Source organism: Saccostrea cucullata, unplaced genomic scaffold (assembly GCF_032062105.1).
Source record: "Saccostrea cucullata isolate Sc308-1 unplaced genomic scaffold, CSIRO_AGI_Scuc_v1 ctg2545, whole genome shotgun sequence".
Lineage (NCBI taxonomy): Eukaryota > Metazoa > Mollusca > Bivalvia > Ostreida > Ostreidae > Saccostrea > Saccostrea cuccullata.
In genome coordinates this window covers 119,268-135,255 of record NW_026922326.1, presented here as the reverse complement: position 1 = coordinate 135,255, position 15,988 = coordinate 119,268, and the positions used below count along the sequence as shown (strand labels likewise).

The 15,988-nt window shown below is 35.6% G+C and overlaps 1 protein-coding gene across 1 annotated transcript; it reads left to right on the top strand.

Annotated features, from left to right (window-relative positions):
• Window positions 1–13,884: 13,884 nt before the first annotated feature.
• On the top strand, window positions 13,885–14,343 carry LOC134261623 (uncharacterized). Its single transcript, XM_062744044.1, has one exon. It carries the CDS (start codon window positions 13,885–13,887, stop codon window positions 14,341–14,343), a length of 459 nt encoding a protein of 152 aa, XP_062600028.1.
• The last annotated feature ends 1,645 nt before the right edge of the window (window positions 14,344–15,988 follow it).

Below are 15,988 nucleotides of genomic sequence, written 5' to 3'. Positions count from 1 at the left end.
AGATGATGTTTTAGAATTTTATAAAGATATATCCTCGGAGCTTTCTGAAATGGAAAAGGAATGGACAGGATCAGGTAGACAGGATAAAAAAGACCAAGAAGAATCTTCAGCACCAATCATTATTGGGACAATCATAACAATTCCATTATTGATTCCAGTGCTGGCAGCTGGAATTGCTTTGGCTCTAGGATCAGTAGGTGTAGCAGTAGCTTCAGCACCAATTACGATTCCACTTATATTCTATCTCGGGCGGGATGCAAGAAAACAGCAAATTATTAATGAAGAATACGAAAAATGCACTGGAACTATACACGGCATGATTTGCAGCGAACTTGAAAAATTGTATGAATATCGGTTACAAAAATCAATAGAGAAGATAACAGATTTCATATTACCGAAAAGAATTGAAAAATTCCATGATGTTATCGAGAGGCTTTCATCAAATCGCCGGCAGATACTTGAAAATCAAGAACATCTCACAAGATTATCAACAATGTTTTTGCCTATCACAAAAGAACTAGAAGGTATTTGCAAACTTGTCAAATAATTGAAAAGGAGTACGTAAAGAGAGATAAAAAAATGTTGGATTATTTTACTTTACATCCTGTATTTGTTTGAAAAAGTAAGGATGATGATTGTATTTTTGTCGATAAAATATGACTTTCTTTTTAAAAAATGCATGTACTGTGAGAGAGAAGTGTTATATTTTTTTCTCACATTCATCATTTTTGCTAAGAAATGTTCAGTTTAAAATTAGACCCCATTTATTGCCTGATTTCGTTAAATATGTTATTAATATTCCTGACTGAGAGAAAAGAGTTTTCAATAACAGAGGCTACATTTTATTGATGGATAACTGCTGGGTGGTGCTCAGTTTGACACAAAAAAGACCTCCACAACTAATAGTAGAGGAATTGGAATGGTCATTTATTTAACAAATACAAGTACAGTCAAACTTGTTTTAAGAGGCCACCTTTGGGAAGTCTGAAAACTGGCCACTTAAGACAGGTGGCCTTTTATTCCAGCTTGCCCTCGAAAAGGACATTTGGTTAATAAATAAACAACATTAAGCACTACAGTTTAATTAATTAATCATTATTAAACAGTTCAATTTCACAAAAGCTTTTTATGTGTATATATAATCATTATAGCTCCTTTAAAAAGAATATTAAAGAATTCGAAATGTTTAAGGTTTTATGCATGTTTCTGTTCCTACGTATTAGTTAAACATCTTGCATTCATAAGTGTGCTTTTGTTACATTGAATTATTAAAAAAAATTAATTTTCATTTGAAGAAATACATACAGTGCTTTACTATTATCCTTTTATAAAGAAAAAAAACACAAAAATACATTTTAATGGTAAATAAAATAAATCATAGGTATTTAAGTGAAAATATGTCAATAAAAATTTCACTTGCATAAGTTAAAAAGATAGCAGTGTACCCCCCCCCCTCCCCCAACTTAATCAATCGGTAATTAACTTACTTGCTGAAGTTTATAAAGTCTGATTAATTTTATTGTCTATAAAGCTTTCAGAATTTTTATATAACATACACAGACACACAAATAAAATTAACCAGTTGACCAGAGATATGTATTTACGCAGTTGAAAATCATTCCATAGCACAGGTGTCAAATGCAGTAGAGCGTGACTAATCCCTATCGATCCTCTCTTGATAGTGAAATTCACGAGATAATCATGCCATATGAAGCACTTTGTTTTTACAAGAGTAGCAATTAGGGCTTCTACATGGAATCAAAATCTAAAAGGTGTGAATTTCTTTAGCGAGAGGAAAGTATCATTTGTACAGAAATAAAATTCTTTTAATTTTTCAATCGGCGATCTTGAAAAATAATTACAAATTGATCTAACAGGACAAATATTTTTTTCTCATAAACACAAACAGAGTTCAGCGTATCTAAAAGCAATTTCTTTAATTGCATTAATAGGTTAAATTGACTATCGAGGATATAATTACCCAAGCCAACACGTTTAAAAACGTGATAGAATCGCAACAAGTTACGAAATGGCCGCCTAATACAGTGTCAATAAGGCTGTTGGGGGAGGATTTGAGTGGCCGCTGGCCGCGTTACACAGGTGGCCGTTTATTCCAGTTAAAATATATAGTAAAAATCATCGGGGGAACTGAAAGTGGCCGCTGACTGCAAGTGGCCGTTGATTTCGGGTGGCCGCTAAGACAAGTTTGACTGTAAATGACAAAGAATTATGCAAATAAAACATATAAAACAGTAAAAAATACAACAAACTAAAAGCACAATACCATAATTCAATAGAGGGAGTTGTGGCTTGTTAAACATTCCAAAAATGCCACATCCCTAAAAATAGAATATAAAAAAGCCATACACATAGTATTTAGACTAAATTATTTAATCGAATTTCCATTACACATACACATGTTCCTCTCTTTGACGTTAAGCCATCAATTGCATGCATTGGATAAATGCATCAGGTTGTGCAATGCATGTATTGGCATCAGATATTTTATGTATGTCATCCAATACCTAGTTTGGTTCCATATATACGCTATATTTTATGTTCCTTATTTCTCCTGCCGAACGACTGAGCTTTTTCTTTTGTTGTTAAAAGCAGGCAAAAACAAATAACATCATGTGTAAGTGATATTTGTCAAATATTTAGGTAAATAACGGAAAGAAGTAAAACACGGTTTATAAAATGGAGGATCAGAAAAGGGGGACTCAAATATAGATTATTACAATGTACATATCGTAGGCAAAATAATAATGATTGCAAAACCTGACCCCAGCACCATAATGGCATTGTAAGATGATATTCATAGAGAAGAGGGCCGGAGTGGTGTTCAACCAGACTATAATAATGTCATCTTTCACAAAGTACAGTACAGTTGACCCCCTTAAAAACATCATCTAGGGTATCATTTAGGGAGCATATTGTTCACAGTACCTATAAAAATGTGCTAATTTTTTAATTCAATCTCGGCACCTGTTCTAAATTACTATGCATGTTTTTCTATTTGGTCTACTCATTTTGGTGATCCATCGAGTGGCTTGCATGATGATTTGCATAGACGCTGAAAAATGTAATATTATAATCATATGGAAAATATATGAAACACTTTTTCTTAATTGTATTTCATATTTTAGCTGCTGTGTGCGTTGCCGTTATAGTGTGTGTATGGATGAATCTCAGTGTAAACTACTTGCATGCCACATTATATAATCTGGCATGCAAGTAGTCTATACTGAGATTCATAACTGTTTTTTTTTTCTTTGCTTGAATTTGGTAAATAAAGTTACAAGGCACTGAAATCAACATTTCTATTTTTTTTGATTGCTACTCCGCTTATAGTTTTAATGTTTTTGCAATCTTGTTACAAACTGAAACCGAATCAACACTGATCAAAGATCATAAAGAAATTCTATTAATTGCTGTAGAAAAGTTCTAAGTCCAACAGTTACGGCTATTTTTCTCTTCTCTGTTTAAGAATACAAAACATTAATATTAGAGTTAGTTACTTGAGACTTCTTGTTTCCATTCTTTTTTTTATATTTTATGTTTATTATAACCATGTACAAATGAATGAATCTGTATAAATATACTTTATAAATAACATGAACACCTAGTTTATATTACATGAAGTGTAGTAAATAGACTAAATACAACGTTTTTCTTAAGATAAACATTGAAAATGGTAAATCTTTTCTCTTCTTTGTGTTTTTGCATTATAGTTTAAAGTGTATATATATTGGTAGATTTTTTAAAGTACATATCGGAATGCTTATTTTATTTTTTTATTTGCAAGTTTGTATTTCATATTATACTTTGTCATGATATATTATGCTGATTGACGTGAAGGTTTTTTGTTTCCAATGAATAGTGTCAATTGAATTGAATTTTATATATCTTTTGTAAGCAGAAATGTCAAGAATCTTTTTTGGGGGGTGGGGAGGGGTGGGGGTACTAGATATTTCTAATTCTATTCATATTATGTTATTTCTTACAAAGTAAATAAAAACATATTTTTTTTATTTACATAACACGATTTTGTTCAATTTTACATTGTATGTTCAACTGCAAACTGCCATGACTTCGTCAAGTCAATGCTGGAGTTCTCATTGAAGAAATGATACTGCTAATGGATGTTAGGATCCTAATATTTCATGTTACATGTACCTTGTTTTTTGGTTTGTTTTGTTTTTTGTTTTTTTTTTTTTTTTTTTTTTTGCTTCTTATTATTTGTGTTGCAAATTTGTAAACATTTTTATTAATTTCATTATCATTGTTGTGTGTTACTGAGGTTATACATGTATTTGCTTACCAAACAATAAACTATACATACAGTATATATAATCTCATACAGAACATTGTTTTTGCTAAATGACCTGAAATTGAAGTGTAACATGCATGTGTAAGTATGCCACGTACAGCTCTGTGAAGTTTCATACTGTGCAGATAATACTTCGCAAATTACAAAGGACAGTGTAATATTCTTAAAGATATATATATATATATATATATATATATATATATATATATATATATATATATATATATATATATATATATAGGAGAAGTCCAGTTACGATCAATACGTTAAACAAAAAAATAAGAGGCCCATGGGCCACATCGCTCACCTGAGTAGCATTGGTGATGCAATTCTTTACCCAATTTCCCCATTGTAACACCTAGTGTGGCCTCGTCCCCCCCCTCCCCCCCGGGGTCACAATTTTAACAATTTAGAATCTACACTATCCCAGGATGCTTTCACATAAGTTTCAGCTTTTATGACCCAGTGGTTCTTGAGAAGGATTTTTAATGTTTTTTCCTATATATTTCTATGTAAAACTTCTGAATATTAGCGATATCAATCAACCAAACTTGTAAGAGATTTATTAGGACCCGACACTCCAAACCACACTTCTAGGAGATATGATTTTTTGCATAGAGCAGATTAATATTTGATTATATTCACAGCAATCAAAGCAAATCAGTTCTGAAATCGATAGTATTACCCACAGATTTCTGTCGCAGTCCCTTACATTCCGCCCTGGCAGGTTATAACTACTACCTAAATACATAAAATCTGCATCTCTGACATTGAAAACTTCAAAGGGGCTGAAGCCCTGCAGCGTGGAATGATTATACCGGGGAGTAGTAGTGTAAAAGTACCCTTTCTGGCACAGATACTTAACATGGGGCTCCACAGTGGAGGTGGGGAGCCAATGACATCATCAATCACCATAGAGACAAAAATCACTCTGCGTGCCTGAATGATTTAAAACAATTGGTCTAAAGAAGAGAGCGATAATCCTGTGACGTCACTGAGTATTATATCTTGAAAAAATAGGTCATAGAATGGACTGTATAGAATGGAACAAAAGCAATTTCTTAATTTAGAATGGGAAATTCCACAACGCCATGGGAATAACTGACGGTCATTGTTGAAGGAAACAAAAGATCAGACGAGACCCTTTAACGATAAAGTCAATAAAGGGAACGCAAGGTGCCTTTTTTGGTCCCTGATGGGGTTTTTTCCATGACGTAAAACTCTGTTGTACTATTTATTAATGGTGTATTGAAAATGTGAACAACGGAGGTTTAAAAATGGGACAGTGTTGAATGAGACATTTAAATGGGGCATAAGTCAACCGAAACATTACAGGTAGAAACATGTCTCGATGATTACTGGCATTTAATTGCTTTAAGCATCAGCACTCTAGATCTTCTATTCAATTCGTACATTATGAAGATTATAGTAAAAATCAAATATAAATACGACATCTTTGGACGGAAATACTATATATAGATATGCATTTGTCTTAAATAAACATAAATACAGTTCAATATCTACTACATCCTCATGATCATCTTAAGAAGGAGTAAGAATAATACTCTAAAATCTGTCGAACCTTTAAAATACACAATAAAATAAGACCATAATTGTTATACTTTTTATCAGCATTTTCCTATACTAAGAATTTAAGTTAATTTCCTGCCATATAGTGATTATCAAGACAACATTGTAAATGAAATTCATTATTCTTTACACAAAGGAAACTGAATAATTTTGACACGCAATCAAATATTAAACCTGATGAATCGGGGGTAATCTGTACAGATCTATAAATAAATGGTTTGGAATTTCCAATGGAAAATTACCAATTTTAAATGGAATTTACTCGGGTAATGACGTCTAAAATGAGGTAATAACGAAGAAGCCAATCAGACAACTTGTTTTTCAATTATTACTATGGATATTGTTACAATATAAATTGATGAACTACATGCTTATAAATCAAATGTGTTACATCTGCGAAAGAAGTAGCACCAAGAGACGTGTTTAAGAAGAATTACATTGTGGTTCAATTGTATGGAGTGGAAAGTTATATATTAATAAGGTAGGAACTATCTTAATATTTTATGAAAAGTAATAAAAAGGATTTGTAAAATAACGCAATTTCTTGTGCATATGCAAATGAAAAAAAAATATATGAACAAACCTAAAATTATTGGAATGCAGTATTATCATTTTAATTTGAAGGGACCTAAAATATATGACACACAGAAACTTCAAACATCTGTTTACTGTTTGGGTTTTCCAGATGAGTAATTTCACAAAATTTCTATTTCACTTTATTGTTAAAAGGTTTCGGCCACTCAATTTCGCCATTCAATAGTGAGATTTAAAGTCTTCATAATCGAACGGTCGAGTAAACAATTTTACTAGGAATTTTTTTTTCAATTGCACTAGCAAGCTATGCTTTTGATACGTACATATAAATAAATATAAAGTAACGCGTAAAAAGTTTATTTAATCAATAGGAATTTATTATTCAAAATGCATTTGTCATATCTATGAATGTTACCCTTTTTACAGGGAAGAATATACCTGCTGATCAGTTTTTGTGTGATGATTATGGAAAGTATTTCACTCGAATATCGAATGTACATCGACATCAGCGAACTACACATGGATCAGAATCCTCACGTTGTCCAACATGCGGTAAAGGCTTTAACAGAAGGGATAGCTATTTATGTCACATTAGAAGTCACTCTAGAATTGTAGATCGGGAATCTCAACATGGCAATCCAGAAATAGGGGATCATCCACAAGCCTCGAACAACACCGACAAAGAAAATGTAAACCCTAATTCCAATTTTCAACTTGGCGGCGGAGAGTCATCAAATATCACTAAAGGTAAATTAATGTTTTTTTTTCTAATATTCAAATTTCCATAGTGTACGAGTTTCCGACATAAATTTATTTCTAATTATTCAATACCATTCAGTTGATGACACAAATGAAGAATGTATCACCGAGGAAGATGCCATTGAGGGAAATTTAAAGAAAATATTCTTAGAGGCTACCGACGAAAGTAAATACGATCCTATGACTTTCTTAAAAATCAAAGAAGAGACAATCAGATCAATTCTGAAAGAAGAACGCTTCAAAAGAAAAAGAATGAAGTTTTACCTTATCTTACAAGTTCGTTTCACCAAAACCAAAGGGGATCAAATTGAGCATGCTGAACCCTTTTTCCACGGATGCTGTCACATAGTTCTTAAAAACGAAGCAATAAAAGAGAGCATCATGAAAATTGTTAACTCTTTTGTTGAATACCAAAGAGAAGGTAGTAACTGGGCACTGGACAAAGTTTTGGGGCTCAAATTCTATATCGTCAAATATAAACCGATAAAAGGTTCAAGTTTCCTACCGCTGCCACTAAAACTAGCAAGCAAGAAAGCCATCATCAATGTGCAGAATGCTGATCAAAAATGCTCCATGTAGTAAGTGTTGGCATCCCGTTACACATTAACAAAGAATCCCCAACGTGTCATTAATTACGTTCAGCACGTCGACAAACTCGATTATACAGACGTCCCATTTCCTGTCAAAATTGGAGATATCCCCAAGTTTGAAAAGAAAAACATCTCCATCAATGTGTTTGGCTATAAGAAACGAGAAATCTATCCCCTTCATCTTACCAAGCGGAGGGATTTGCCTCACGTAGATCTAGTCGTCTTGAACAAGGGAGAAAACTCTCATTACTGTTTGATTAAAGATTTCGATAGACTTCAGAATGATAGTCAAAAAGAAATTCAATTGTTTCAATGCCACTACTGCCTGCATGGGTTTACAAACAAACGCCTCCTCCAAAAACACGTGTCCTATTGTCAAGTACATGGTACCCAGCGGACGGAAATGCCCACAGAGGAAAATAAATGGCTCCAGTTTACTGATGTGTCCAAGCAACTCAAAGTTCCGTTTGTCGTTTATGCAGACTTTGAAAGCATCCTCGAAAGAAATTATGGTTGTCAACCTGATCCTCGCAAGTCCTCCACAATCAAATTAGCTAAGCATGTACCCTCTGGATTTACATATAAAGTTGTCGGAATTTCTGACGGAGACCACAGAAAATCACGTCATATATCGTGGCCCTAATGCTGTCAATGCCTTCATTGATCACATGGTTAATCTCGAAGGTCCTACACAATCCAAAACCTATGGATCTGTCTGACGAAGAGGTGAAGGCTTTCCAAAAGGCGACTCATTGTAACATCTGCAACCAAAAACTGGAGGGGGATGCCGTTCGTGATCACTGTAAATAACGTGACAGGAAAATTTAGGGGCGCAGATCATAGTTCATGCAATTTAAACTTTAAATTGAGAGAAAGAATCCCGGTATTCTTTCATAATCTCAAAGGCTACGATGCTCATCATATCATGAGTGCTATCGGCAAGTACAAGCGTAAAAAGATCAATTGTATCCCTCAACACCACGAAAAGGATATTTCTTTTTCGTTAGGGAGATTTTGTCGACACTTTCCAATTCATGTCTACGTTTCTTGACAAGCTCTCTAACAATCTGGCCAAAGAGGGCTTACACAAATTTCCTCACCTTGAAGCATATGTTGCCTCCACTCATCCCGGAAACGAGGTAACCAAGTTTCAATTGCTGAGTAGAAAGGGGGTGTACCCGTACCACTACATGAACTCCTTTAAACGATTCAAAGAGGTAACACTTCCACCACAACAGGCTTTTTACAACGACTTAGACGGCAGGACCATTTCTGATCAGGACTACTTACACGCACAATGGGTCTGGGACGTCTTTAAAATTCAACATTTAGGGCAGTATCACGGTCTGTACATGGAGACAGATGTGCATCTTCTAGCAGACGTGTTTGAAAATTTTCGAAGTCTATGCTTAAACCTGTATGGTCTCGACGCGGCTCATTTTTAAACGGCCCTGGGATTAGCTTGACAGGCCGCTTTCAAAATGACGTCTGTGGAGCTCGAGTTACTAACCGATCCGGGCATGCATCTTTTCGTGGAAAAGAGGCTCAGAGGAGGTGTTGCTATGATTTCTAAAAGATACGCGAAAGCTAATAATCCTTATCTTAACGGCTACGATTCCCATCAACCTTCGAACTATCTAATTTATTTAGATGCCAACAATCTCTATGGGTGGGCCATGAGTCAGCCTCTTCCAACTCATGATTTTCGTTGGCTAACCCTGAAGACATTGAAACAATCGATGTCAATATCGTCCCTACGGAGGGGGACACGGGCTATGTCTTTGAGGTAGATCTTAAATATCCCTCTGAATTGCATGAATGTCACAGTGACTATTCTTAAGCCCCTGAATTTTTTAAAGTAGAACCGGAAATGCTTTTGCCATATCAGAAAGAACTTTTGACAAAACTAGTAATGAAAGAAGGCTCTGCAAAATCCCTAATCTTTTTGATAAAGAGAAATATGTTGTCAACTACAGGAATTTACAACTCTACCTGTCTTTGGGAATGAGACTGACCAAAGTTCATCGAGTACTGTCTTTCAAACAAAGTCCTTGGCTGAAAGCCTATATTGATTTCAACACAAGCATGCGTAAAAGGGCTAAGAACGAGTTTGAGAAAGATTTTTTCAAACTCATGAATAATAGTGTTTTCGGAAAGACCATGGAAAATCTGCGTAAGCGAGTAGATATTCAGTTCGTTCACCAGAAGAAAAGGCTCTTAACGCTTTCGGCTAAACCTGGTTTCAAAGCGTTCAAGATCTTCAATACAGATCTTGCTTCTGTAGAACTCAGCAAACAAAAATTGGTCCTCAATAGACCAATTTATGTGGGGTTTTCCATTTTGTAACTTTCCAAAGTCTTGATGTACAATTTCCACTATAATTACTTAAGGAAAAGTATGACGATCGCGCTACTCTCTGCTTTACAGACACGGACTCTTTGAGTTACGGCATATCCACCGATGATGTGTATGTAGACATGATGGAAAGTCAGCATTGCTTTGATTTCAGTGATTACCCCGAAACACATTCTCTTCATAGCAATGCCAACAAAAAGGTCTTAGGTAAAATGCAGAATGAATGTCAAGGCCATATCATGCGAGAATTCGTTGGTTTAATGCCCAAGATGTTCAGTTTTATTTACGGAAAGAAAATAGTTCAAAACGAGAACCAATTTATTTGTCAAGAAGGAAAGAAAGGAGTCAAGGATGTGAGTAAGACAGTTGTGCAATTGAGCATACAACATGAAAACTATAAAAATTGTCTTTAAAAAAAAGAGTTTCAGATGGAGTCGATGGTGACGTTCAGATCATTTAACCACCAAATATGCATTGTTTTTCTAAATAAAACCAGTCTGAGCCCCTTTGACGATAAGAAGTATATCCTTAAGGACGGTATTCACACCTTAGCTTATGGTCATTATAAGATATAAGATGTATTGTACATTGTCATTATATTATCATAGGTTTGTTATAAAACAGTTTCATTTTATAGAATATGACATAAGATGTATTGCACATTTTATTATTATTATCATATGTTTGTTATTAAACGATTTGTCCTATATGTAAGTATAATGCATAAAAAGTCTGTATTTCATGTATTCAATGTACACAGAATTGTGAATAAATGCATGGAAAAACAAGAATATTTTGTTTTATTTGAACATGGTTCAGTAAAGGACTCCCGGGGAGGCCCCGCCGCGGATCTTAGGTTTCCGGAGTCCAAGGTTTCCGGAGCCCAAGGATTCCGGTGACCTGGGGATTCCGGAGTTTAAAGACGCCGGGAACTAAGATCCCGGAGTCTATGTATTTCAGAGGAATTGTCGAAGTACAACTTTTTCTAATAACGTGTTCACTTATAACGTGTTCACTTATAAAGAATATGCAAATGGAATCACGTGGAAAACCTGATAAAAATAAAAACATAAATCATTTTTGCCATAACGTTGGAGGACGTCAAAGGGTCAACATGTATCCTTGCAATCTGTGCTCAAGTGTATACGTCTGGCCTGATAGTTTAAAAAGGCATGTGAAATATAAACAAGGTGTGCAGAAATCTGAAGTGTCACAATAACAAAAGCATCAACAACAACAACAGCTACCTTTGTTACAACAGGAACAACAACAGCTGCCTTTGTTACAACAACAGCAACAACAACAACAACAACAGCTGCCTTTGTTACAACAACAACAGCAACAACAACAACAACAACAGCAACAGCAACAACAACAACAACAAAAACAGCAACAGGAGTTTATGTTTCAACATCCTTTAACGGTTAATGTATCTGGATCCACCTGCTCCGGCAAGACTTATTTTGTAAAAACGTTATTGCAACATTGTATGAGCAAGGTTTCCCTCCTCCAGAGAGAATCTTGTGGCTCTATAAGCGATGGCAACCCTTGTACGACATCATCAAGGGAACCGTGTATCCCTCAGTCGAATTTATACAGGGCATTCCATTAGATTTGGAGCAAGATTCCTTCAATAACCCTGGAATGAGGAATCTCGTGATTCTCGACGATCTCATGTCGACGGCGGCCAAAGATTCTAGAATCAACGAGTTGTTTACAGAGGGTAGTCATCATAGAAATTTGTCAGTCGTAGCTTTCAATCAAAATCTGTACTATAACAAAGATCCCACCAAGAAACGTAATTGCCACTATCTGGTCCTGTTTAACAACCCTGTGGACAGACAGCAAGTCATGACTATGGCTCGACAGATGTATCTCGAAAATCCTCAACACCTGCTGAGACATTTTAAAGAAGTCATTTCCAAGTCTTATGGATATCTACTGATCGACTTGATGCCAACCACACCCGAACATCTGCGCCTGCGCACAAGCATCTTGAATTCTATAAAATCGCAAGCTTCAGATGCCCTCTCTCATACACACGACGACACGCCTAGCATTCAGACGTATTCAGAGCTAGACCAATCAACAACCTCTAACTCTGTGCAGCATTCTTCAGCTGATCAATTGCAATTCTTAGAAACAGCACCTACCCCGACCTAGACGAGATGCCTTCCTGTGACGATTGTGGTCTTATGTTCGAAAACATGCATGACCTCCAGAGACACGTTAAAAGATGGTGTCCCGAAAATGTTTCCTTAAAAGAAAGAGAGACGATGTGGAAATGGAGGAGGGCCAACCACCTGCAAAATGGATCCAATTCGAACCCATTGAGAAGGAAGAAGATGAAGATGGCCGCGAACATGAAGTTTTTGACGTTCTCATGGGTAAAGCTAAAGAGAACAATGAAACGGAATGGGATCAAAAGTATGATAAATACATTAAAGAAGGATTAACCCGGGAAGAGGCCAGAGCAAAAACCGAGGAAAAGTTGAAGTCAAAAGACTTACAAGAGTTCCATAAAAACTATGCTATCCTAATCCAATACTTTTTACAATTAAAACACGGTTCCATTCATGCCACTATCATGGACGATGTAGCTGAGTTCCTTTCTGAGGGTTACAATGAACGTATGTCCATCAGAATGGCTCTTAATAAAAATCGTCATCTCCTCGATGAAATGTGGGACGACGAAAGTGAGATGGAAACTGGCGATCAGGACGACAGTGAATCAGAAGAGCACGAGAGTGAAGAATCCGAAGAAAAAGCCTAATTAACTTTTGAGAGAAAAACAGTTTTGAATTACTCTGCTTTATTAATACTCGATGTAAGAGTAAACAATGTAACTCAATCCATTTTATTTGAAAACTGATGCATACGTTTTATATTTATTTTCTTATGCATTTCTATAAAATGACTGTATCTTATGTAAACTTACATCGATAAAATATAAAAATACATCAGATGTGTGGTTTTGTGTGACATAAAATTATTTTGTGATCATGTGACTCAAGCAGTATATATTTGTTAGAAGATCACATGTATGACTCATTTCTCAGTACTTAGTCAAGGAAGTAACATGTCTTGGGAGGATTATCTCAAGCAAATTTATTACGACCCTGTTAATGCTGGAAGTTTTTCGGGACCGGACAAACTGTATCGATATGTACGCAAACAAGGAAAATATGCCCTGAGCAAATACAAGATCAGGAAATGGTTACAGAGGCAAGAAGCATACAGTCTACAGAGACCTATTCGAAGGCATTTTAAAAGAAATAAAGTCATCACACTTGGTATTTATGATCAGTGGGATGCAAATCTCATGGACATATCCAAATATGCCAAGCAAAACGATGGGGTTACGTTTGTCCTTATTGTTATAGATATTTTCTCCAAGTTTCTGTGGATGCGCCCTCTAAAGGACAAAAAGGGTCAAAGCGTCACTTCAGCCTTTGCAGACATACTTCAAGAAGGTCGACACGAATCCGTGCAGATAAAGGACAGGAGTTCCGATACCGAGCCTTTAACGCCCTATTGAATGATCAAAACATCGAACATTTATACGTTCAGAACACTGAAGTCAAAGCCAATTATGCAGAGAGGGTGATTAAAACAATCAAAACTAAAATATATAGATTCATCACGTTCAAACAAAAACATCGCTATGTGGATCACCTTCAAGATTTTGCCATTAATTATAATGCAACGTACCACAGAACCATAAGTATGCCTCCCAAAAATGTGACCAGGTCGAAAGAGACGAACATATGGTGGAAAATGTATTGGCCAAAGACGACTCCTATAATACCAAAGGCAAAGAGAGTGAGGAAACCCTTCAGGTTTAAGATAGGGGATCGTGTGCGGATTAGTCATCTACGAAACGTCTTTACTCGCGAATATGATGAGAAGTGGTCAGGGGAGATATTTGTCGTTTCCGAGAGACATTTAAGAGGAGGATTGCCCATATGCAGACTCAAAGACTATTTAAACGAAGAAATCAAAGGAACTTTTTATCAAAATGAACTGCAAAAAGTGGACGTTCGTGAAGATGACGTGTTTAAGGTAGAAAAGATCATAAAAACAAAAGGCCGAGGAGACAATAAACAGTACCTTGTAAAATGGTTACACTGGCCTTCCAAATTTAATTCATGGGTCAATGCCAATGATATACAAACTTATAGTTGAATATTTTTCAAACGGTATATCTAACTTCATCATCATAAAAGCAAGTTTGTGAAAGAAATTATTTATGTATAATTAATGCATATGTCTCTAAATGTGTATACATGTACGTTTTTGTTTTTGCTTATCTGAACAATAAATGTGAGATTTAAAATCGGTTTGCTTGTTGATATTTTCTTTGAATTGAATTTTTATTGGCTAAGAGTCAAAAGGATTCTTTGGTCCTAGTCCTTCATTGGACTATTATTTAATGGTTTTGTGTTATTACTTTTGTTTATAAAAGTAAAAAAAGATTATACGTGTTCTCTAAAGGAGGACATAAGTTATTCTGAAAATAAAAAAAATCGTTCTAATGTCATTAAAGTATCTCGTAAGATTTAAAACCTCGTGTACCTTTGATAACATTTTCACCTGTAAATATTCCGGTTGACTGATGCCCCTTTAAATGTCTCATTCAACATCGTCCCATTTTCACACTCCATTGTTCACATTTTTAATACACCATTAATCGATAGTTCAACAGAGTTTTTACGTCATGGTAAAAAACCATTAGGGACCATAAAAGGCCCTTTGCGTTCCCTTTATTGACTTTATCGTGGAGCCCCATTTTAAGTATCTGTGCCAGAAAAGGTACTTTTACACTACTCCGGGGAGGCCAATTATCTCTCAACGCGCCTCCCCTACAATGCCTATAGGGCATTTCATAGACTACTTCCTGGTGCCATTAGTACAAAAACAACACACATACGTCAGAGATACCAAAGACTTTATCAGCAAAGTTGAATCCCTGCAGTTGAAACCCGAAATATGGCTAGTTACCTATGATGTAACTTCCAGGTATACTAACATGACAGCCACGGAACTCATTCAATCTGCAGCAAAAGCACTCACAAAATTGAAACAGACTGATGTTACAATACCGATCCCAGATATGGTACCTAATCAAATTGTTACTAATTCTGTTAGAGAACAATGAATTTGAATTTAATGGTCACCTGTATAAACAAATGCTAGGAGCCAGCATGGGGGCGGTCCCGTCCCCCGAGATACATGTATGTGATCTGCGCCTTTTTGATATCCTTGAAAATATTATCAAAAAATACAATCATAAAAACAAAATTCTGGCTCACTTAAGATACAGAGACAACGGTTTTATGGCCATGGATGCCACAGAAAGTGAAATACTGCAGTTTTTTGAACTTGCAAATCTGGAGCACAAATACCTGAAATTTACATACAATATTCACTTAAATGAGACTGTTTCTGGACACAAAAGTCCACAAAGGACAGAGATTTAAACAGTCCGGAGTCTTAGACTTTGAAACTTTCATCAAACCCATAGAAACATTTATGTACCTGCATCGTAGCAGTGCACATCCCAATGCTACTTTCAGAGGATTTATCAAGGGGGAAATTATCCGTCATATGAGGAACACTTCTGACCCACAAAAAAACAAACAGTTAATTTCACAGTTCAAGAAACGACTTATATCAAGGGGGTACTCGGACTCTGAAATAGACAGTATTGTTTCAGAAACGCAAACAATTAAGAGACAAGAATTGCTAAAAAATAACAAGACCAAATCTAACAGACCGCCCTCTGTTCTTAATTGTTACCAAGCACAATCCTGCAGTCAAAAAACTGGGG

What these genes read in the sequence shown, in the direction of transcription:
- LOC134261623 (XM_062744044.1), top strand. Translation starts at nt 13,885, where the DNA reads ATGCCTCCCAAAAATGTGACCAGGTCGAAAGAGACGAACATATGGTGG.